Source organism: Penicillium subrubescens, assembly GCF_028828155.1.
Source record: "Penicillium subrubescens strain IBT 31985 chromosome Unknown utg000002l_segment0_segment0, whole genome shotgun sequence".
Taxonomy (NCBI): Eukaryota; Fungi; Ascomycota; class Eurotiomycetes; order Eurotiales; family Aspergillaceae; genus Penicillium; species Penicillium subrubescens.
Genome location: NW_026643152.1, coordinates 5,282,185 through 5,303,472, shown reverse-complemented (window position 1 = coordinate 5,303,472; position 21,288 = coordinate 5,282,185). Strand labels below are relative to the sequence as shown.

Sequence of the window (21,288 nt, the reverse complement as noted above, 5' to 3'; positions counted from 1 at the left end):
CCTTGATAGACAGCACTAGTGGGCTTTGAGCTCCGCCTATGGGCAAGCTTATTGTGTGATACCCCTAATTCTACTTTTTGAAATTGCTTTATGTCTACGAATGGAGTCGTGGAAGTCCCAGACATGATCGTTGGAAGAGATACATTCATGTAGTCCCCAGTCCGAAGCTTGGAATGTACCCAGGTATATATAGGAACGCATGACATGTATATATAAATGCACACGTAAGGTAGGTATGAAGGAGTATACGGCAGACTATCGAAATCTTGTCCAAACGGTGATGTATATATTTGCTTTTTCCTCGGTGAAACTAATTCGAGTCGATGCATGGCTAATCCTTAATTAGCACTTACCAACTTAGCCTGAAAGTCGCCGTTCCTAACAGAGATGAGTAGAGTCTTATGTTGAGGCAACTGATCCAACCAGTCACTGAAATTGGCTCCAAAAGGACATCGGACAACTTCCAGACGAAGAAGCCCACAGCCAACGCCGAGGTTAAAATACACTAAGATGCAGGATCATATTGTCCAGGTCAGCACTTCAAAACACCTTATCTTACCTTTGTATGTTCCTGGGCCAGGGTCGTGCTCCGGAAAATTACCGGATGTTTTAAATCGCCTGTAGCAATTATATTGGCGATACTACATATGCGAAGACGACGGGCCTCGGCGAACAGGAAAATAGACGGAAAACGGGGTGTGAAGGTGAAGGTGAAAAAGGTGGATGATGATAAGGCGACACAAATTTTTAGAAAACTTGTCGAATACAGACCGAGCCGTTACTGGAGAGCTGAAGCTGAAGATTGGTGTGCATAAGGCGAACAGTTTTGACCGAAGGTGCTGACCCCAAGAGATAGCCGAATTACAGCGATAATTTGTTTTTCTTCCTTGCCGCTAGAGTTTTCCCGAGTTGCGTCGCGAACAGATAAAAAAAAGAGAGCCACATCATCTTTGCGATCAAGAGATGACGACAAGACTGGCATCGACCGAGGAAATGATGTTTGCCGAGTCGGTCGCAGTAGGGCCAATGGCGCTCCGAATTATCGTTTGAGACGGGGACGGTGAAAAGAAAAGAAAAGAGCAAAGAAAGAAAAAAGGACACAAAAAAGCAACGACGCCCGTGGCCCCGTCGGCTCAAACCCCGCATTAAAACAATTTGAGAAGAGGGATAAAGAGTTGAAAAGACATAGGAGAAACAAGGGACATAGAGGGACGAGAGTGATAAAGGGGAAGATGGGGGACAGGGGAACATTCAGCCATCAGAAGGCAGAGATATCAAAGGACCAATATCTCCGCTTTGGGTTGCATGCAAGGGAATACATTACCTGCTGCCGTAACGCTCCTCACCACCACGGCCCTCGTAGGAGCGACCACCACCACCGGAGTACGGCTCACGGGGCTCACGGGGCTCACGGGGAGGAGCCGCATCGTAGCTGGGGGAGGGTTGGCATCGCGGTCGTAGTAGCCACGACCCTCGCCACCAGCACCGCCCTCGGCAGGAGCGGCAGGAGCACCGCCGCCACGACGGTCATCACCACCACGACGATCATCGCGGCTGTAACGATCACCATAGCGATCGGGGCCACCAGCACCACCGCCACCGCGGTAACCGTGGTCATCACGAGAGTCACGGCGGTAATCGCGACCACCACCACCGTAGTCACGGCGGTAACCACCATCTCCACGGCCACCTTCTCCACGGCCATAGTCGCGACCGTACTCGCGGCGATCGTTGTAAGAGTCGTAGCGACCAGAGCGATAGTAGTCATCATCACGGCGACGCCAGTTACCACCACCACCACCACCACCACCCATAGGGCCACGGCGATCATCGTAGCGGTCTCCGCGACGGGGAGGACCACGACCATCATCTAGGGACGATTAGCTTCTATCAAAGCAAAGACGGACAGCGATAGAACTCACCACGCTTGGGGGGACCGAAGTATTTGCCAGGGGTAGGGGTACGGGGACGGCTGCGACGGGCCTTCTCGATGCTGAGAGTGCGACCCTCGATAACCTCACCCTGGAGACCTTCCTTGGCAGCATCGGCCTGCTCACCAGTGCTCATGTTGACGAAACCGAATCCACGCGACTCCTTGGAGTGAGGGTCCAACATGATGGAGCAGTTCTCGACATCGCCGTACTTCTCGAAAAGACGCGTGATGTCGGACTCAGTCAGACGCGGGTGGATACCAGTGACGAACAGGTTGGAGCCGGTGTTCTGAGCGCCCTCCTCCTCTTCTTCCTCGACGAGATGGGCCTTGCGCAGGGGGCCAGGGCGGCTGAAGATAAAAATTTAGCCAAGAGTCGAAAGCGTTAGATGTCATTGATATTGTTTACCTGTCCTCAGCTCGGCCGTTGGGGGAACGGCTGCGAGCACGGTCGGCTCGGGGCTCATCGCGAGGGGAGGCGCTACGGTCGCGGTCGTAACGGGGCTCGTCTGGGGTAAAACAAATCGCCTGGTCAGAAAGTGGACGTGTTGCTGTGATGAAGATACTTACCAGCGTAACGGCCGTTGTCGTTGTCGTAATCAGCCATGATGGTTAAGAGCAAAAGGTGATGGATGGGGGAAGGGGAAGAGGGAAGGAAGAGAAATCGAAGATAAGAAGTCTTGACTGGGGCGCTAGTCTTCCGGAAAGGAACAAACACTCCCGAGAGGCTGTAAGACAAACACGAGGGCGTGGAAACACCAAACAAAGAAAGAGCCGATGATATAGAGGAGAGCAATAATTGGGAAAGAGCAGTGGAAAGGAAGGAAAAAGGTTGTGGCAATGAAAATTTAGTTCCAGGGGGTGAGATGCATGTTGGACAGTAATGCAAGGCGCCAAGGCAGTTGCAGGGTAACCAACGCAACCCGGGCCATTTGGGGATACTGTACTCCGTACAGAATAGAATACTCTTTACAGGGTGCAATTCTTTAACAATGACCAATCTATACGCTACACCTTCTAAGAAGACTGTTACATGAAAGATGATAATCCAAATGGATTTCCATTGTCTGCATATTAAGCTACTCTACACAGCAAAAACCTAAACAAGATCGAATCCCCGAAAACTCCAGCCTGCGCCTCATGGTCGCTCATAAACTAAAGTATTCTCATGACTTGAACTGAATCAACGGAAGCGTCCGCGACGAGTCCGACGGACATCCTTCTGCGACTGGCCTGCGTTGGCAGACGCATTGTTTGAACCAGGATCGAGTTCATCATCGACCAGATCCTTGAGTTCATCCTCGTCCAGTTCACTAAGCTCCTCGCTCATCCCGCGCATAACATCCCGTCCGGTCCAGCGCTCCTCGTGAATGGTCGTGCCAATGGGATCAAATGGCTGCATGTACCATGGGATGCCGCCCTGTGCAAGAGGCAGTCGCTGGTCCTCTTCAGTCAGCACTGGGGTTGGGTGGCGACGATAGGTAGCGTTGATGTTGGGTTTGGTTTCGTTGGGAGGGACAGCCTCGTTGGCGGCAGTGTCCTCGGGAGCGGTCTCTTGGGCATTTTCAGTCTCATCCTCAGCCAAGTGAGACTCGGTCGAAGCCGCTGCGGTCTCTGCTGTAGGTTCGGTAGGTTCAACGCCCTCCATGGATTCGGGCTTGGTGTCAGGCTCGCCAGCCTCAATTCCAGTTTCTCCTTCGAATTCGATCGAGTCACGGCGAGACATCAAGCTGCGGTCGAGAATGACGTCGAGTTCCTTCAATTCCTTCTCGAAAGGCTTGCGGTTCAGCTCGCTCTCCTTTCGGATCGCATCCTCCAAGGCGGGCTGGATAGACTTGATGATTCGCTTGGCCAACTTTCGCTTCTCGCGTTGCTCCAGACTCAGCTCTGGCGCACGTCCACTGATCTGCTCCTGCAGAGCCGCGGTATCACCGGCAGGTGCAACGCCTATTTCAGAGGTGAACAGGCTGGCTAGGTCGGCAGAGAAAGAGGCAACAGAGGGGTAAAATCTTTCTTGAAGCCGTTTGCGGATGGACAACATGCCCGCGGCAAAGGTGCCTTTGCTATCAAGACTGTATACAAGTTAGCTTCATGCGTGCTTCAAACAGAGAAGATGTGAGATGTGACTTACGCTTGTGCTTTCTCAAAGATGGGCCAGAGAAGTGGGAAGATCGGGAAATAGACAGTGTCAACGAGGGTGCGAAGCATGTACGCGTCCTTGAGCTTCTCTTCCTCTCGCTCTTTTACCAGGCGACACATCTCGCGGAGTTGCTCAACATCCTTGTGAAGGAGCTCGCCGAATTCGATGCGGCGTTGCAGGCGCTTATGGCCAGTGACGCCCATGGCGACATAATCTCTGCGTGTCATCTCCATGGATGAGAAGGTTTCCAGCTGCAGTTGCAGCCGCTTCAGAAGTGCAGCGCCTCTTCTGGCCTCGCGCTTGAGGGTCCAGTACTTGCAGGCCTCTTCGGCGTAGTGCTTGCGGCCACGGACGGTGAATCTTCCAAGGGCGGCGACGACAGAGTCGAGAACGACCTGGGGGATGACGGGGGCACCAGAAGGAAGCTTCCAAATAGTTTTTGGAACACGTTTGCGTTTGTTGCTGCCGCCAACTGTCAACGTGAGGCGAGGGGTATGGACCCGCTCTTCTTCATCCTCCCCATGAGCTGGTCCCAACGACAAGGCAGCGGCCTGGCTATCACCCCACCGACGACCCTGCATTGTGTCGCGGTAGTACTCAATCGCATCAGCAGTCGCAGCATCAGTTCCATGTTCCAACCGCCATTCTGGAGGCACATGCTTGTCACAGAACGCTTTGAGGAGATGTGAGTCCATAAGTCCATGCCCTATTTTCATCTTGAGATACAGCTGAGCCCGCCGTGCACATGAAACATGGAACGCAACGAAGCAGTTCTTGTTGCTGCACTGAATGGAGGCTCCCATCTTTTGCTTACAGATGTAGCAAAGCAACTTCCAGCGGCTGCGCGGAACTTTCTCAACATCGGTGACTGGCTCCATCAAAGACGGGTTCCCGATTGAAACCTCTGGGATCCAGATGGAACAAAGCAGGTGAGCCCATTTTGATGAAGTGGTCTGTTTGAACGCGCCCTCAGTGTTGGGGCAGAAGATACAGTTGGTGTGCCCGCGGCCCAGAAGCTGACACTTGCGGCAGAGCCATTGACCCTCCGGAATGAAAGGCACGCCATAGCACTCTTGGTGAACAGCCAAGTCACAGCCATCGCAGAAGACAATCGCATTCGAGTTCTCGCAGTCGCCGTCATCACAGATAGCACATTTACTGTCTTGTTCTTCACCAGGTCCGGCAGTTTCACCGTTCACCGCGGCGGCAGAGCTGGAGCGCGGCCGGTGCGTCTGTGGGGGCTTGGGATTCGGCTTCGGGATTCGCTTCTCGAGTGCATGCCACTCTTTCTCTATCTTGGTCATGGTGATCTCGAAAATAGCAGGCTTGATGGGCTCCAGCTGGTCCTCTCGACGCTTGGAGTTAAACTCGTCCAGCCATTTCTCATCCTGCTCATCCATGTCGTACTCGACCCGTCCAATGATGGCATTCACGTCGCCCTCGGCAACGGCGGGCTGGATGATATCCATGTCGTCTTCTTGCGCTCCCTCGGTCATCCGAATGAAGCGCCTATCATGGCGAAGGAACAGATCACTCTCTTGATACCCAACGCTGGCCATCGTTCGATCGACATAGTTCTGTTGTCCAACACCTTTCTTCTCATAAAAGGTAAATGGATCCTTTTGGCGGAATGACGGCTTGGGCAAAGTCAACTTCTCCCGAGGGTTGGGACCCGGTGGCGGAATCACCTTCGGGCCTTGTTGTTGTGCAAGCAAAGCATTGAGGATAGCTTCGGGGCGACGTGGCGGACGTCCAGGCCTACGCTTAAAAGGAATAGGAGACGCGAAGTCGGCGGAATGAATGATAGGACTGCCCGAGTTATCCAAGACACTGGCGCCTGCGATGGACTCTAGTGTCAGGGCATTGAGAGCAGGATCAGCTGCATCTACCTCGGCCGAGGTGAACACAGCAAGCTTGCCATCGATGTCTAGATCCGGGTGGAACTCCTCCCAACCCCGCTCCTCGCGCGGTTTGTATCCATCTCCTTGTTGCAAAGCCAGGGCTGCGGCTGTCGACGAGGGGAACCGACCTCGGTTCTCCCTCTTATCTCTTCTCGGGCGCGTCACGGAGGGGGGTGTAGTGGGCACAGGGGGTGGTGGCGGAGGAGCGTGAATCGGGTGTTCAGTGTCGCGCGCGGGACGGCTTCGCGAACTCGTGGAATGGCGCCGCGGGGTACCGGATGGCTTTTTCTTCGGAGTGGTCTCTTGTTGTCGTTGCGCAGCCTCGAGGTTGACAAATCTTCCGCCACCTCCAGGACCTCCAGGCACGTATCTGCGCTTCTTGTGAGGAGGGCCTTCTGGGGAGTCTACGGCACTGCGCGATGATTTCAGAGATGACTTGGGTTGAGATGATCGTGAAGGACGCCCGGGAATAGAATGTCTAGACATAGGCGCCATCGTTCCCATGCAGCTTGGGGAAGCTACGATGGTGATCGACGATGGGCGGGATATGACAGTCGACACGTCAGGTCCCAGGCCGCTCGTTCAGGGGTGGCAGGGCACTGGGGAAATCACCGGAAAGAAGGGGAGAAAGGAGAGCCCCAGGCGACCGGGTATTGAAAGGGCTGAAGAACAAAAACGAAGGTATTCCCAATCCAGTACAGGGCTGGTGGTTAGAGATTCGATTCAAGTGTTTTGTTATCCGGTCAAGGCGGAGACACCCGTTGCACGCCTCAGGCGCCCAAACTCCATCTACGCGGACTTGGCCACAGCTTCCCCGCATGCTCCTTGGCTGTTCTATTGGACTTGAATCCCTTTGATCACGTTCTCGATTTTCAACCCTTACAGCTATTCTACAGCCACAATGAGCGGCGCAGGTGAAGACAGGTATGCTTCTACAACCACAGCACAGTCTCGTCCATCTCCAGGCTCAAGCTAATCATGTCTGTCCGTCCCAGATGGCGCGGGCCTGCCCGTCAGTCATCGCAACGCCAGTCAGGCAATGGAAATCGCGACAAGTCAGGGGGACAAGGTGGCCCTCGAGGTGGCAACTCATCATGGGGTGCTTCTAGCCCAGCGCAAGATCAGCATGTACCTGTTCGGGGATTCAATGCCATGGAGGCCAAGAATGTTCTGAAGAAAGGTAAGCACGGTCGGGTCGTGTCTATGGAGGAGAGAGTAGAGGATTGTACTGACATTTCCCTTGATTCCACAGGCCCTCATGGTATGTCTTAACTATTCGGATGGTACTCGCTCTACGTCTACATACAGTCATCTAATCCCTCCGACACAGAACCGAAAGCACTCTTCTACAAACCGGCCGGCAAGGACTCGAACAACCAGCGATCAGGTGGCCCATGGGGCTCGAAGTGTACGTTCACAGCGGCCATATCCACATCCCTTCGAGCGATAGTTACTGATCTTCGAATCTGCAGCAAACACAATGGCGAACGGAAAGGACTTCTTCATCGAGCTCCGGAAGCAAGTCGCCTCCCTCCAACGTGGTGGCCCTCCTATCGGCGGTTGATTCGGATTCGAATGGTGGATATTCTCTTCTTTCTTCTTCAAAAACATTCTGTATTGCACAGTGAACTGGTCATGGATTTGGTTCTTCTGCACGGTTAGAGCGGCACATCATCGATACCCTACTCTGGAGGCATAATGGATATGATGGGAGGACCTGTATGGGAGCATAGCCATGTTTGCATTGCTCTCGAGCTGTTAAAAAACATTGCATCGGCGTCTTTGATCATGTACTCTAAGGCTTGACTTGCTGCATGTCTCGTGTACAGTTGCATCTTGTACAATAGCTTGTACGACTACCTGTATGATGTGGAAAAAACTGAGTCGTGGTATCCCTACAACAAATGAGGACTACATATTCAAGTAACACCGGCGTCAAGAATATACAACTCATTGAGTAGAATGGTTTGGCTCTAATATACAATAGGGTATCGCTAAAATACAGTCCAAGTATACATAATCTTACAGAGGCAGTCCATCTCGAACCCATCCAGCAGGCCCCAAGACTCCACCATCATCAGCCTGCAGATCAAGAGTCCACTTGCGGAGAGCGCGACAACTCAAATTAGTCCGCCATCCAGCCTCAAACATCTCAATGCCCGCCCATCCAATCATGGCCGCATTATCCGTGCACAAATATGGAGGCGGAGCGACAACCTTCATATGTCCAAAGCCACGGACATCCAGGAATGATCGCAGAACGTGCATTAGGAACTTGTTGGCCGCTACACCCCCGCTCACGACGAGGGTCTGAATTTCTTCCTCATCGCGGTGTCTCAAACGGAGGGCTTCAAGTGCGATGATCGTTCGAGACGAAAGATGCTCGAAGCAAACACGCATCGCTTCTCTGCCTAGATCGACTCTCTCTTCGTCGGATAAGCTGCCCTCCTTGTCTTTGACAATCTTGTTGACCATACTTGCAACGGAGGAGAAACTAAGCTGTAAGGCCCTGGTGTTTGCAAATGGTGTCGTCACGCTCCATCCCCACTGACTTTTACGCTTGACCACCTCCTCACCGCGGGTCATCGGCGGTCGATAATCGGCGAAATCGGCGGGTCCATTGGGAAAAACGAATTGCTCCAAGGTCTTGCCGTACATGGTCGTTTTCGCCTCCTGCAGTAGAGTAGGAGGTATGATCTCTCGGGCAGCTTTATCCAGTGTCTCGCCCATGGCAATATCATCGCTGGATGCCATGATCTTGTGATCTGTTAGAGATTTGGAATGAACGATGATCGAATGACCCCCCGAGACGAGTAGAGACAGGAACGGGAATTGCGGTGATGTCAAGTTTGGAGAACTCGAGTCTTTAGTATTTTTCAGACATGACACTAGTCGGGGAGTCAGCAGATGCGCTTGCATGTGGTGAACTCCCACCATGGGGATCTGCCACGCAACGGAAAGCGCTTTCCCGGTATCCAGCCCGACCGACAAGTTGGAGCGCATGCCGGGACCTCTGGTAGCAGAAATAAAGTCTGGCCGCTGGCGGGTTGACCCATCAGCTAGTTTGATCGACTCGGTCCCGCCATTGGAAATCGGTAAACTCTGGAGAGCTTTATTGACAAGATCGGCGAGGTTCTCTTGGTGGGATTCGAGGGCGAGGATAGGATGAATGCCGCGGTGAGCTCGAGAGTCGGCGGTGATATTTTCAAGGAAATGAATCTTAGCCTGGTCTCCGGTCGATTCATCGCTCTTCTTCTCAACGATCGCAACGGATGTGTCGTCACTGTGCCAAACAATTGCGATTAGCGGCATCTGACGGACAAGGAGTTTCGGGCTAGATTCAACATACCATGATGATTCAATCGCGAGGGTGAGCAAGCCCCGTCTACATCGCAGAATGCTGCGCAATGCGCCCGTTGTCGACCTGCGTAACGTCGCAACTGGACCTCTTGACAAGAACATTGGTGAGGTTAATCCGATCGTCAACGGACGCGCCGGCAGAAAAGATTAGATCGGGGATGCACGGGCCAACTAAGCCCTGAAAGACTGCCCTAAACTCGACAACAGCAAGGCTTTATAGTTCGGAGAATAGTGGAATAGTGCATGTTAGTTGTAAGTTTCCGAGGTCGTGATTTCGAGATCAATAACCTTAGAGACTGTAATCATAATTTGCAAAATTGAAAGGAAGAAAGGCAGAACATAATCTAGCCTTCGAAAAAGTACGCTCATATAGATTCTATCCTAGGTAACAACACGCTTCTAATCCTGGAAGTTGAGTTCGTAACGTTCAAAACTAATTCAATTGAGTGATTACATAGGAGATGTTTCAGCGCTACCTAATCAGCAAAGCACCGGTGCCTTTTCCGTTAGTCCTTCAAGGCTTCGTATGTGGCTACATAACTGCTTGCTTGACACCTCGAGGGCCCTAATGGAGTAAAAATATACAGCACGAGTACTTCTTCAAGGTAAGGACTGAATTGGTTAAACTAATTGCTTATGCTAAATAAGATCATAAATCGGAGGCCCGTCAACGTCGTAAGATATAATCGTCGGCTCAAGACACGGAGACACAGTCATTTTCATGGCCCTGAATTGGACCGAGGCCGCATTTGTAGTAAGCTTGAGTCGGCTCTCAAGAGTCTCAGTAGCTTGGGCTGTCAGGTAGCGGATACAGCTCTGTGATCGGTATCGGCGAGCTGGCTCAATCGTAGCATGCTGCAGGCCTGGTGTACCGGATTGGGAGATCGCAGACTAGGTTCGTTGGCAATGGCATGCATTCCCAAGGACAATTTTTGATTGCAATGGTTTGACAGTCCTTGTTTCTTGGAGCAGAAGCGGCCATCGGCGGTTTGACACGTCTAGAAAGTACACAAGATAGTTCACTCGCGGACAATCCATCGTCGTTCCTCTCGGGAAATCTTGGTGTGCTTTCCGTAGTAATCATCGGTATTCTCAATTGGTGTCACACAGTGAATAGTAGGCGTGCCTTGGAATTGAATGCGCTTGTCTGCGGCGCTTGATCGCACCGACGAGTTCTTCTTGAGGATGCTCTTCGACGAGCACGAGTTGACATAAGAGTAACTTGGGACTTGCAAAGAAGAGAAACGCTTGGCTGCTGGGCTTACGGGCGAAATTGGCGTCCGGGGAGCAACGGGCGACTTGAGCGACAGAGATGGTCGCGTGGTATTTCCAGTGGCGATGCTCAAGGACAGCTTGGGCTTGGTGGCGGAGCGAAGCATTTTGAATAAGATTGACTGAACACGGAATCAAAATTTTGTAAAGATGACAATGACAATGAAGACTTGTTATCACAGGGTATAGTTTCGATCAACGAAGATAACCCAGGAGAAGTTTGGAGAGAGAGAGAAAGACGATTATTGACGTAGTAGACTTAAGAAGATACAATCTGGGGGATAGGCAAGCAAAAAAAGCTCGTTTGGACCAGCCAGAACGAAGCGCGGACGAAAATAGAACGAGAAGAAAATAGAAAATCTCAAACAACGATGCAGAAACGACGAAGCAAAGTTGGTCCCTGAGGTGGGTATGGGCGGCTATATACTGAGTCGCGGGCGGGGGAAGAATCCCTCATAGCCACTGGTAGCCAACCATCGCTGGCTGTCTACGCGCCCAGCCTATGCAACTCACCGCACAATCACTGTCCTCATCACGCATTAGTCCCAACCTTCAAACCTTGCAAGGCTAGTTGGAGACCTTCACCCAGCTATCCCATCCAATCACTATGGTTTTCGGCCATTCCTTGGTCCGAGAGGATGTGATGAGCCGTGATGGGCTGTGATGGGCCAGTCTGCCTGCAGCCATATGCACCTCTTTTCTAAGGCAGCCATGCCAGTGGCTGGAGAGCAGAACCTTCCCACCAGTCTTGAGTCGTGAATCAAATAGGAAGGAGTATCAATCAGCTTAGCATCCCGTTCGGCCGGTTGAAAATGCCGAAGACGCGGCTAGGAGCCACCTGCATTACTGTGACTTTCTCCGTGTTGCCGTCACTAACAGTAGGTCAAGGAAGCACTATGACTGGCACTCTGAGCAAGTCCTGCGGTCGCGCGGCATGATGTCTATCTGAAATCAAATAGGATAAGCTTTGACTTGAGTTCATTGACTTGTACATATACTTTACATCGTAGGTAGTGTGCTTTGATGTGGGACCATCGTCCAACATGTCCATGCCTCGGCAGATGGCTCCGATAGTATATACCCACTTAGGCAAGACAGTAGTGAGCGATTAGGTTCTTTAGGATCAAACGTTGTACCATACTACGAATGGTGTCTCGTCGTACTTTATGTTGTACATGTACGGATCCCTGAAGCAAGCTATGGTACATTACATATTCAATTGTTTAAAAGTAGTTACCTCCAGTCTGTAGTGATTTGTCAGGACCCTGACCAATCAGAAAAGGACGCTTCTCAACACTTCGATATAACCAAATGCCACAGTAAAATCAAGAAGAAAAAGAAGGGTTCCAACAAATTGATTGATAAGAGCAGAAAGTATTGCATGGTCGGCGCATTATTACTGAGAAGAGGAGATCTTGACGAGGCGACCGTTTTGAAACAAACGCCATTCCATCATTGTCCAGACTCTTGCCTGATAGGGAGATCTACGGAACGGCAAGGCTCTCAACCGCAATATAAGTACTGGGCGGAGGAAGTCAGCGGAAGAGCCTCTTTCCCAAATAATACTAGTGTATTCGGGGACCCGATTGATTAACTTTACACCCAATGCCAATTTGAATAGCTCGACTCCATATGTGAGGGTGATAAGTGTAGTTATAGCAGTTGCTGACATTTAGCTACGACTATAGGAATAGTCGGTCTACCTTGAGTAACCACAAGAACACTTATCAACCACCTTTGTCCCACGACCTCGGTCACAAGTTTTCAACCGTTGAGCCATCAATCATGATGAATAGAGCCTGCGAGGGTCTGCTCCGAAGTGGGGGGGTACTTTTCCCCACGCAGAGCTTCGTAAGCTTTCAAACCGGGAACACTAATCCCAATCAGGAAGGAGTCTGCTCCGCTTGCTTCTGGAAAAATATCATAGTCAACATCCTCAAACGTGGCAAAGACATTACAGCGCGAATCACAAAAAAGACTCGATGTTGGTGAGAGGAGAAATGCCCACACTTGGCGAAATTTCTGCATCACTAGTCGGTGCCCAGCAGACAAAGAAGATATGTCTCTGGCAGTTTTATATCCTCCGAATCCACTTTCTATCCTTCCTAACACCGACGGGACTTATGAAACGGACCTGTGTGATCAAATAAAAAAAGTCCAGCTTCCCCAGAAAGACACAAGTTTTTATATCTTCGAAAATGCGGACCTTTACAATGTCTCAACAGCCCAGTTCGGGGCCATGCCACCACAGCGAATGCAACCACAGTGAATGCCAAATACCTAGTCTCTCTCTCACAGACTACGGGCTGTACCTCAGTCACCAACTGAACAGTCGGATGCTAAGTCTTGGAAATTGGAATCTACCCTGCTTCGCTCTCGCAGAACAATCACGGAATCACAACTTTGTCGGTCGAGAAGACATCCTCCATTCAATGGATACATATCTCCTTCCGCAAGAGATATCTCCCGCCGATATGACCAGTATCCGCAGCTATGCCATCTGCGGAGCAAGCGGTATTGGCAAGACAGAGCTAGCTATCGAATATGCTTATTCAAGAAGACACCAATTCGGCGCTGTCTTTTGGCTGCATGCTGGTAATGCAGCTCAATTAATGTCCGACTTTTGTCAAATACCGGGCTACCTCGGCCTTGCAAATGCATACAGCCATCCCACTCTTGAATCAAGGAAGAAGCTTGCAAAAGCGTGGCTGAATAATCCAAAGAAGAGCGTCGATTGGGGCGTGAATTGTCGTTGGCTGTTGATCTTTGATAATGCCGATTTGAATGTTATTGCGGATTACATTCCACATGGTGGCAATGGATCGGTTTTGATTACAAGTCGGAATTATGCAGCAAAGGATTGTTTCTTTGAGAATGGACCCGGGGTTGATCTGAGTCCTTTTTCGAAGACTGGATCGGGGTGATCAGGGAGATTTGTGGAGATAGCGAGCGTGTCAGGGGTGTGCCCACGGCCATCACCCAGATTGCTGAATCCATTCAAGATGGGTCTTTGGAATTTCGAGAGTGCAGATTCTATTTGTTTCTGTTGACAGAGCCGAAGGCTTGGATATCAGTCGAATGTGATACTTGTGAGGACCAAAGATATGAAATGGTCGTGTTGGTTCATGATCAGGTCAGCTCGCTGCTCAGTTACGTGACACGCCTTTATGATTGTGGCAGAGATTGGACAACGGAAGGACTGTGTGATTCCAGCGTTGAATTTTACCACATCTCATATTTAAGCATTTTGGCCGGTTAGCGAATGTGATTTTGCAGTCAATTTGACCATTGATGAGTCTTGTCCCCAGATTTTGGAGCTTCAATAGCGTGCTCTTCCTTTGATCGGCATATCTTCCTTGAGGCATGATTATAGATATTTTAAGACAACATCCTCACCTCACAAATTCTAGTTCCAACCCGCCCATCCCTCATTATACTTTTCCATCGGCAAATCATCCATCGTTATCCCCAACTCCTCATGACAAGCACAAATCTCCTCCCAAACAAGCTCATCCTCACTCTTCACCCACTCCGGATCCTCCGGCCCCTCAGGATCCGTACAATCCACATGCCCCCCCGTGACAAGCACAAGGTCCGTCTCTCTCAGCATCCCTTCCCAATCCGAATTAATCCTATCAACATCAAGGTAGATAGACGGCTTCTTCATTTCCGCGGGTGCATTCACTGGCACGGCACCACCAAGACTAATCCATATCTCGCAGTTATTCCACATATATCGATCTAATTGGATTATCATTTCAAATAGTGTTCCCATGCGGAGTCCGTTCTTTTGGGGTAAGGCTTTTTGTTGGTGCCAGGTTTGTCCCATCATTCCGCTGCCCATGATGAAGCGGCCGATTGTGTGGAGTGGGGGTTGGGTTGTTAACATGTGGCGCCAGCTTGCTTCGGGGCGGAGGTGTGTTTTGAGGGTTTTGTGATTGGAGGTGAATGGGAGGGTTGTGAGGGTTGTTTTTGGGATTGAATCGTTGTCGATGGTGGAGGGGAAGAATGAGGGGAATGTTTCTGCGAGGAGGGGGTTGTAGATGCGAGGGTTGCTTGGGTCCTTGGATGTATGATCTGGGACCAGGAAGAGGGCTTTTTGTAATGAATGTGAGGTCTGGATGAGATTTGACCATGCTCGACATACCCGTTGGGTAGTGATTAGTGTGCGCATGTCCATTTGGTGCATGATTGATGTCACGATCTCGGGGAGCACGAGGGCTCGAGTCGAGGCTGTTTGTTTGACGTGCGGTTGCATTGCGGTTGTGAGAAGAGTTTTGTTTATTATCCTCGAAGAGAGAGTGAAGCAATATGGAGCATCACAAGTGTGTTTAGCTGCGGTTACTACATAAAAAAGAGTCAGCCGCATCGCTCACAATGGTGGGGTCTGTTGCTGACCTGAGCAGGCACCACTTTCCTGGAACGTTAGACCCTGTATCGATCAAACAGATTAAGTGTTCTCTATCTTACTGACATTAGGAGTTCATATTACCCAAGTCAATAGAGATTCTAAAACCCAGGGCTAAAATAGTGTGCTATGCAAATACCTCCCCTTAGCCTCGATTTCCTTTTTCGACCTAGTCAAATTCTAAAACCCAACACCTGTATTCTCACCACACGGCCAATTAACAATAATATCTTAGTAGTCTTGTAAGAACCAGTGACGAATGAGGCTTCGGTAGACAAGAATCTACGTGGACTGGAGACAGCCGGGGTATTCCCAGTTAGGTACAGTAGCTCTCGAATCTTTCAGCGGTTCACTTCTCCTTCTCAAACTGGATGCTAGCCCTCAGCTACTTTCATATCTGTAAGACCCATAATTCAAGCATCGTATTCTTTGACATCATTCACTATTCCTTCTGTCAGCGTCCCGTATCCCATGGGTGTTCTTAAAAACATCCTAGAGCCAGCTGGTAAGTCAACCGCCAGAATTCCAATTAATGGACCACACTCGAATTCTGTTAGCTTTCTCTTCGGAGGCTGATATAATCTGGAATATCGACTGCGGCTATTTTCGTACTTGGCGCGTGGATTAACAGGCGTGATGATCGTAGCGATGGTGTCGACGATGATATCCGTACACCACTCTTGCACGAGGACGACTCTGAGGAAGAACGGGATGCCCATGGCGAGCCTGAGGAAGACACGGTAATCGAGCCACCAAAATATAAGTCTCGACTATGGCTTCATTGCCGCTTGCTAGCGCGGTATCCCTTCCTTCTTGAAATATGGTACTGGCTGCTGATATACTGGGTGCACAACTCTTCTCGGTTTGCCGTGATACCATCCAAGAACTGACTCGATCTAGATATATCAAGGCGGCCGAGCTATTTCCGCACGAGTCATCGCCAACAGCGAAGCTGTCTTCCAGAAAGCAGAGCACCATGCCATCCAAATCCTCTCCTTCGAGCATACCCTCCGCATCGACATTGAACTCTCCGTCCGGCGATTTATTTTACGCAAAGTACCCCGGCTAATGGACATTCTCACGGGCATATACTACTCCCACATCTTCGTCGGTGTCGCCTTCTACGTCTACTGCTACACCTACCTCCCGCACAACAAATACCAAGCTATCCGACGGACACTAGCCCTAATGAACATCATCGCGTTCGTGATGCTCTCGCTCTGGCGATGCACGCCCCCGCGTCTATTACCAGAAGAATTCGGCTTCATCGATGTACTGCAACGCGGGAACTCCGGGTTCTGCGTGGACGAGGAATAAATTCCAACTCACTATTGCGGCGATGCCGTCTTTGCATTTTGGTAGTTTGGTGTTTATTGCCGTTTGCACGGTGGTGTATAGTCCGCACGCGTTGCTTCGAGTGTTAGCCCCGTTGTGGCCGGTGATGATGGGGTGGACGGTGATTGCGACGGCGAATCATTTTGTTGTTGATATGGTTGTTGGTGTGGTGGTGGTTCGTTGTGCGTATTATTTGAATTGGGTTATGGTGATGTTGGTGCTGGTTGAGAGGGTGTTATTTCGCTTGATTAGGTTGGAGAAGCCTCGGTATGTGGGTGATGGGTAAGTCGGCAGGTATACCGAGGAGCCTTGTTTATACTGATAGGTGTCGGCCGGGGTAGCATGGGAAGGACACACCGGTTTCGGTGTTGGGGTCCAAACCCGCTATTCTACTCCGTACAGTGTTCTAAGTGTGTGGATTGATGCCATTGACAGCTTTATGATGGCCGGAGCAGGCCGTGGCTGGTATTGGAACTCCCTATTAGGCAGGTTTAAGCGTCGGTGCAAGAGAAAGAGGCATACGTCCATACCTCGGACATGAATAGCTACAATGGAAATAAGGGCTGGCAGGCAAATTATGGGCATGTTTTGGCAATATTAGACATTCATTATTAAGGCCAAGAGAGACCAGTTATTAGTTATTACTATATTGCCTAAATCCTGCACCATCATCATCATCATCATAACCCCCCTATATACTCCGTCCATCCTCCATCCAACTAGCAATAATATAACCCGGTCATTCCCCCCAAGGATCTTTCCCCATTTCAGCCACGGTGAGGAGAGCTGCGGAGAGACCAACACCCGACAAGGCGGAGTTAAGCCGAGACTGGTCGGGGGGCCCGCTGGGGAGAAGAGGGGAAGACCAATAGTAGGTACATACTGTAGTGTTCTCCAACTTTATGACCATCTAGAATTCCAGAACTCGAGAAGTTCCTTATTCTCCCCTCAAGCGGACCCGCTTGTCTGCTCCGCACCGATCACGGCGGCACCCGAGAGTTATCGTGGGCTTTTTTCCCACTCACAGGACATGTGAAATGGGGGACCGGTAATGGAGATGTTTCTCCCGGTTTTACCCTTCCGAAGATCTCGGATGGTCACCTGAACAATTTTGGCAGTGAGCTAGCTGGGCGATGTACAACTCCGATTCCGTAGGCTCCGTGTGACTCCATTTTACCCCAGTCATCGTACTCTTTGTATGTACTTAGTAGTACTGTAGATTATTGTCTGAAGTGTACTTCATGCTGACTGCATGTCCAGATTGTTGTTTCTGCTGGTTCTCGCCAGGGGTTCGGTGTGTCCTTTATTGGCTGAAATTGTGTTTTTAACCGTGGCTCGTGGTGGCAACGAAGCCCGTAAAATTCCTTCAGGCTGGACTTTGGATCTGGGATTAGATCTTGATCGTGGTGATAGCTAGATCAATCTTGCATATTAAAGGTAGGGTATATATATAAAAAGAAGGAGACCATAATTTGGATCAATTCCTTCTTATTCTCATGTTAAATGCGGAGAACATGATCGGGTTCTCACAATAGTCCATACTAAGTACTCCGTACCGATCGCGGGTAAATCGCCTCCGAAAAAGGCCCCAGGGGCGGTGAAAAACTCATACATCGCGTGGCCAAAAACATAAAAGTAAATCAGTTGAAAGAAGTACAGGAATATCATTATTAGACTATCAAACAAACAATTGCCCTCTCACTTCACAATTCTTCAATCTTAGTCAATTCAGAGAAAAACAAAAAAACAAAAAAACTTCAGCGCGATTTGTTCGGGGCCAACGGGTTCCTCTCTCCTCTATTATTATCGCGAAATAATCAGCGGCGGGTTCATCATTCCTTTTTGACTCAACCCGGTCCCCGTTCTCCACCTGAGATCTTCCCTTGCCTTTTCCCCCCCTTCCCCCAGTTTTGTTGTGCGGTGGATTTTCTCCGTTGGGTTGCTCCCTGTCACTTTTACCTTTTGGTCCTACAGTCCTGTTCGCGGTGACACAATGGCGAGCGTCAAGGAAACCGTCAAAGAAACTCTCGTTGGCAGCAAAGAGGCGCCCGAGCTGTCGCACCAGGCCCGCTCCATCTTCGTGCGCCACGCGCAAAAGGACGAAAATGGCGACCTGTTCATGACCGAAGATGAGTTTATCAATGCAGTTGCTCCCAAGCAGGAGGACTATGTAAGTATCATTCTGGATCTGTTTCAATCCCTTCGACTACCTCGTGTCCTCGTTCCTTCGCATGGAACTCCGAACAAGTCGGGATCTCGAAGAGACCAACCTGGCTGACCCCAATCCTCCTCAATCTAGCACAAAATCAAGCGCGAGCAATATGGCATCCTCTTCCGAGTGGCAGACCGACGGAGAACTGGCAAGCTCAGCCTCGCCGACTGGGCCACCTTCGAGAACCTCCTTGCGAAGCCCGATGCGGAGTACGAGATTGCGTTCCGTCTGTTCGACCTCGAGGGCAGCGGTACCGTGAAGTGGGAGACTGTCAAGGGAATGTACAATCAGAACAAGAGTGCCGACAGCATTCCCTTTGACTGGAACTCCGAATGGGCCTCCCTGTACACCGGCCGCACCAAATCGCGCCACGACATGACCTACCCCCAATTCTCCCAGATGCTGCGCGGTCTGCAGGGCGAGCGCATTCGTCAGGCCTTCCACATCTTCGACAAGGATGGTGATGGCTACATTGAGCCCGAGGACTTCCAGCGCATCATCCTGGAAACCTCCCAGCACAAGCTCTCCGACCACCTGCTCGAGAACCTGCCGACCCTGTGCAACATCTCGACCAGCAAAAAGATCTCTTATGCTACTGTCCGCGCTTTCCAGAACATCATGCGCGAGATGGACATTATCGACTTGATTGTCCGTGAGGCCACCCTCAAGAGCACTGACGGCAAGATCACCCGCTCCGATTTCCTGAATGAGGCCGCCCGCGTCACCCGCTTCTCCCTGTTCACCCCCATGGAGGCCGATATTCTCTTCCACTTCGCCGGTCTGGATGCGCCCTCCGGCCGTCTATCCCAGAAAGACTTTGCCAAGGTTATCGACGCCTCATGGCGTATCCCTGTCGCAGTTGCAGGTCAGGCGATGGAAGCTGCAGCCACCAAGACCGAGGCCTTCTTGCACAGTGTGTTGGAGTCGGCGCACCATTTCGCCCTGGGTAGTTTGGCGGGTGCTTTCGGTGCTTTCATGGTGTACCCCATTGACCTGGTCAAGACCCGTATGCAGAACCAGCGGTCCAATCGTCCCGGTGAACGCCTCTACAACAACTCGCTTGACTGCGCGAGGAAGGTTATCCGGAACGAGGGTTTCACTGGTCTGTACTCGGGTGTTATCCCGCAGTTGATCGGTGTGGCTCCGGAGAAGGCTATCAAGCTGACCGTCAACGATCTTGTTCGTGGCGCCTTCACTGACAAGGATACCCACAAGATCTGGTATCCCCATGAGATCCTGGCTGGTGGTACTGCTGGTGCCTGTCAAGTGGTGAGTTGGCACAATTTTTGATCAATACTCATGCTTTTTAAAATTAACAATCTCTTTCTTCTCAGGTCTTCACCAACCCCCTTGAGATCGTCAAGATTCGTCTGCAGGTCCAGGGAGAGATTGCCAAGAACGTCGAGGGTGCTCCCCGCCGCTCTGCCCTCTGGATTGTGAAGAACCTTGGTCTCGTCGGTCTGTACAAGGGTGCAACCGCTTGTCTGCTGCGTGATGGTAAGAACAATCACCTAACAATGAGTATTCAAACTGATCTGACCAAATCTAGTTCCCTTCTCCGCCATCTACTTCCCCACATACGCCCACCTGAAGTCCGACTTCTTCGGCGAAACCGCCACCAACAAGCTGGGCGTCGTCCAACTCCTCACTGCCGGTGCCATCGCCGGTATGCCCGCCGCCTACCTGACCACCCCCTGCGACGTGATCAAGACCCGTCTGCAAGTCGAAGCCCGCAAGGGCGAGACAAAATACACCGGCCTGCGCCACTGCGCCACAACAGTGTGGAAGGAAGAAGGTCTGAAGGCCTTCTTCAAGGGCGGTCCAGCCCGTATCCTCCGTTCCTCCCCACAGTTCGGTTTCACTCTCGCCGCCTACGAAGTCCTCCAGAAGATGCTCCCCCTGCCCGGCTCGGAACAGGACGTCTCCCCCACCGGCCAGGTTGAGCCTGGTGTTGGTCTCCGCGGCGCCAAAGCTCCCCTGCCATACCTCCGCTCAAGGAACGCCCTCAAGCTCATCCTGGATGTGGACCAGAATATCGGCCGAGTGCAGGTCCCTCGGCCCGAGAGCTGGCCTAAAATCATGCAGGCTGGTAAGCAGTGATGGTGATGGCCGGGTCCTTGTCTTTGGTTACATAGCGATATGATTTTCACAATTTCCGGGGGATTGCATGCTGTGTTCTTTTTTTTTTCTCTACATTTTTTACATTTTTTCTTGTGTGTCTCGCCCTCCCATCCGTTTAGCATCGAATTTTTCTTTTTTTTCATGTTCATTGCCTCCCATCTTTGGTTCTTTTCTCTCTTTTCCATTTCATCTGCATGGTATCCCCCATGCTACGTTTTTTCTTCGTGATCGAAAAAAGAACCCGGGGCTATGTGTTGCGTTGGGCTGGGATGAATGATCTTTTTGAGCTTGTTTTCCTGCCTGTTGCATGATTCATCTCTTATCCCCGACGTGTCTGTGGCCGGGGTGCACTGCACTGTATTGTATCAAAAAGGATAGATCTGGGGGAGAAAGGATGGAATGGGGGAGCTATATATAGATGGTGGATGGTTCCATGATTGTGTGTGTCTGTGTGTTGGGGGAAATTGGTGCGCATCGATACATCCTCCTCTGTGTGATGCTTCGAACTTGGGATCTTGTACAGTAACTTGGGTCCGATGGGGCTTGGGTTCTGGATATGGATTAGATCTAGAGCGGATAGAATTGGATTTTCCTGTTCATGACTATGAC

The 21,288-nt window shown here is 50.9% G+C and overlaps 10 protein-coding genes across 10 annotated transcripts; 5 read left to right on the top strand and 5 right to left on the bottom strand.

Moving 5' to 3' along the window:
- Positions 1-265: 265 nt before the first annotated feature.
- N7473_003252 (RNA recognition motif domain-containing protein) lies at positions 266-2,733 on the bottom strand. The gene is made up of 4 exons (XM_057149192.1): positions 2,501-2,733; positions 2,340-2,439; positions 1,923-2,281; positions 266-1,870 (listed from the first exon to the last, which is right to left on the bottom strand). Exons 1-4 carry the CDS (start codon positions 2,535-2,537, stop codon positions 1,275-1,277), a joined length of 1,092 nt encoding a protein of 363 aa, XP_057012846.1. The 5' UTR covers positions 2,538-2,733; the 3' UTR covers positions 266-1,274.
- A 279-nt stretch (positions 2,734-3,012) lies between these two features.
- N7473_003251 (putative PHD finger domain protein) lies at positions 3,013-6,562 on the bottom strand. The gene is made up of 2 exons (XM_057149191.1): positions 4,062-6,562; positions 3,013-4,002 (listed from the first exon to the last, which is right to left on the bottom strand). Exons 1-2 carry the CDS (start codon positions 6,473-6,475, stop codon positions 3,114-3,116), a joined length of 3,303 nt encoding a protein of 1,100 aa, XP_057012845.1. The 5' UTR covers positions 6,476-6,562; the 3' UTR covers positions 3,013-3,113.
- A 310-nt stretch (positions 6,563-6,872) lies between these two features.
- Positions 6,873-7,535, top strand: N7473_003250 (uncharacterized protein; the record flags this gene model as incomplete). The annotated part of the gene is made up of 5 exons (XM_057149190.1): positions 6,873-6,895; positions 6,967-7,151; positions 7,224-7,232; positions 7,302-7,379; positions 7,444-7,535. The coding sequence occupies 5 exons, from the start codon at positions 6,873-6,875 to the stop codon at positions 7,533-7,535; spliced, it is 387 nt and encodes a 128-aa protein (XP_057012844.1).
- A 458-nt stretch (positions 7,536-7,993) lies between these two features.
- On the bottom strand, positions 7,994-9,433 carry N7473_003249 (N(6)-L-threonylcarbamoyladenine synthase family protein; the record flags this gene model as incomplete). Its single annotated transcript, XM_057149189.1, has 2 exons — positions 7,994-9,254; positions 9,321-9,433. 2 exons carry the CDS (start codon positions 9,431-9,433, stop codon positions 7,994-7,996), a joined length of 1,374 nt encoding a protein of 457 aa, XP_057012843.1.
- Positions 9,434-10,350: 917 nt separating this feature from the next.
- Positions 10,351-10,710, bottom strand: N7473_003248 (uncharacterized protein; the record flags this gene model as incomplete). Its single annotated transcript, XM_057149188.1, has 1 exon — positions 10,351-10,710. The coding sequence occupies one exon, from the start codon at positions 10,708-10,710 to the stop codon at positions 10,351-10,353; it is 360 nt and encodes a 119-aa protein (XP_057012842.1).
- A 2,367-nt stretch (positions 10,711-13,077) lies between these two features.
- N7473_003247 (tetratricopeptide repeat domain-containing protein) lies at positions 13,078-13,527 on the top strand (the record flags this gene model as incomplete). Its single annotated transcript, XM_057149187.1, has 1 exon — positions 13,078-13,527. One exon carries the CDS (start codon positions 13,078-13,080, stop codon positions 13,525-13,527), a length of 450 nt encoding a protein of 149 aa, XP_057012841.1.
- Positions 13,528-14,009: 482 nt separating this feature from the next.
- N7473_003246 (F-box protein) lies at positions 14,010-14,861 on the bottom strand (the record flags this gene model as incomplete). Its single annotated transcript, XM_057149186.1, has 1 exon — positions 14,010-14,861. The coding sequence occupies one exon, from the start codon at positions 14,859-14,861 to the stop codon at positions 14,010-14,012; it is 852 nt and encodes a 283-aa protein (XP_057012840.1).
- Positions 14,862-15,831: 970 nt separating this feature from the next.
- N7473_003245 (uncharacterized protein) lies at positions 15,832-16,328 on the top strand (the record flags this gene model as incomplete). The annotated part of the gene is made up of 2 exons (XM_057149185.1): positions 15,832-15,834; positions 15,912-16,328. The coding sequence occupies 2 exons, from the start codon at positions 15,832-15,834 to the stop codon at positions 16,326-16,328; spliced, it is 420 nt and encodes a 139-aa protein (XP_057012839.1).
- A 22-nt stretch (positions 16,329-16,350) lies between these two features.
- On the top strand, positions 16,351-16,687 carry N7473_003244 (uncharacterized protein; the record flags this gene model as incomplete). Its single annotated transcript, XM_057149184.1, has 2 exons — positions 16,351-16,613; positions 16,672-16,687. The coding sequence occupies 2 exons, from the start codon at positions 16,351-16,353 to the stop codon at positions 16,685-16,687; spliced, it is 279 nt and encodes a 92-aa protein (XP_057012838.1).
- A 1,339-nt stretch (positions 16,688-18,026) lies between these two features.
- Positions 18,027-21,281, top strand: N7473_003243 (citrin). Its single transcript, XM_057149183.1, has 4 exons — positions 18,027-18,516; positions 18,646-19,827; positions 19,893-20,055; positions 20,108-21,281. Exons 1-4 carry the CDS (start codon positions 18,340-18,342, stop codon positions 20,656-20,658), a joined length of 2,073 nt encoding a protein of 690 aa, XP_057012837.1. The 5' UTR covers positions 18,027-18,339; the 3' UTR covers positions 20,659-21,281.
- Positions 21,282-21,288: the final 7 nt, after the last annotated feature.

Excerpts from the sequence above, each read along its gene's own strand:
- N7473_003252 (XM_057149192.1), bottom strand. The coding sequence starts at position 2,537 with ATGGCTGATTACGACAACGACAACGGCCGTTACGCTG. Across the intron at positions 2,440-2,500 it reads CGACAACGGCCGTTACGCTG|ACGAGCCCCGTTACGACCGC; the intron begins GTAAGTATCTTC and ends GTTTTACCCCAG. Across the intron at positions 1,871-1,922 it reads CTTCGGTCCCCCCAAGCGTG|ATGATGGTCGTGGTCCTCCC; the intron begins GTGAGTTCTATC and ends AATCGTCCCTAG.
- N7473_003251 (XM_057149191.1), bottom strand. The coding sequence starts at position 6,475 with ATGGGAACGATGGCGCCTATGTCTAGACATTCTATTCCCGGGCGTCCT. Across the intron at positions 4,003-4,061 it reads ATCTTTGAGAAAGCACAAGC|TCTTGATAGCAAAGGCACCT; the intron begins GTAAGTCACATC and ends ACTTGTATACAG.
- N7473_003243 (XM_057149183.1), top strand. The coding sequence starts at position 18,340 with ATGGCGAGCGTCAAGGAAACCGTCAAAGAAACTCTCGTTGGCAGCAAA. Across the intron at positions 18,517-18,645 it reads CTCCCAAGCAGGAGGACTAT|CACAAAATCAAGCGCGAGCA; the intron begins GTAAGTATCATT and ends TCCTCAATCTAG. Across the intron at positions 20,056-20,107 it reads CGCTTGTCTGCTGCGTGATG|TTCCCTTCTCCGCCATCTAC; the intron begins GTAAGAACAATC and ends GACCAAATCTAG.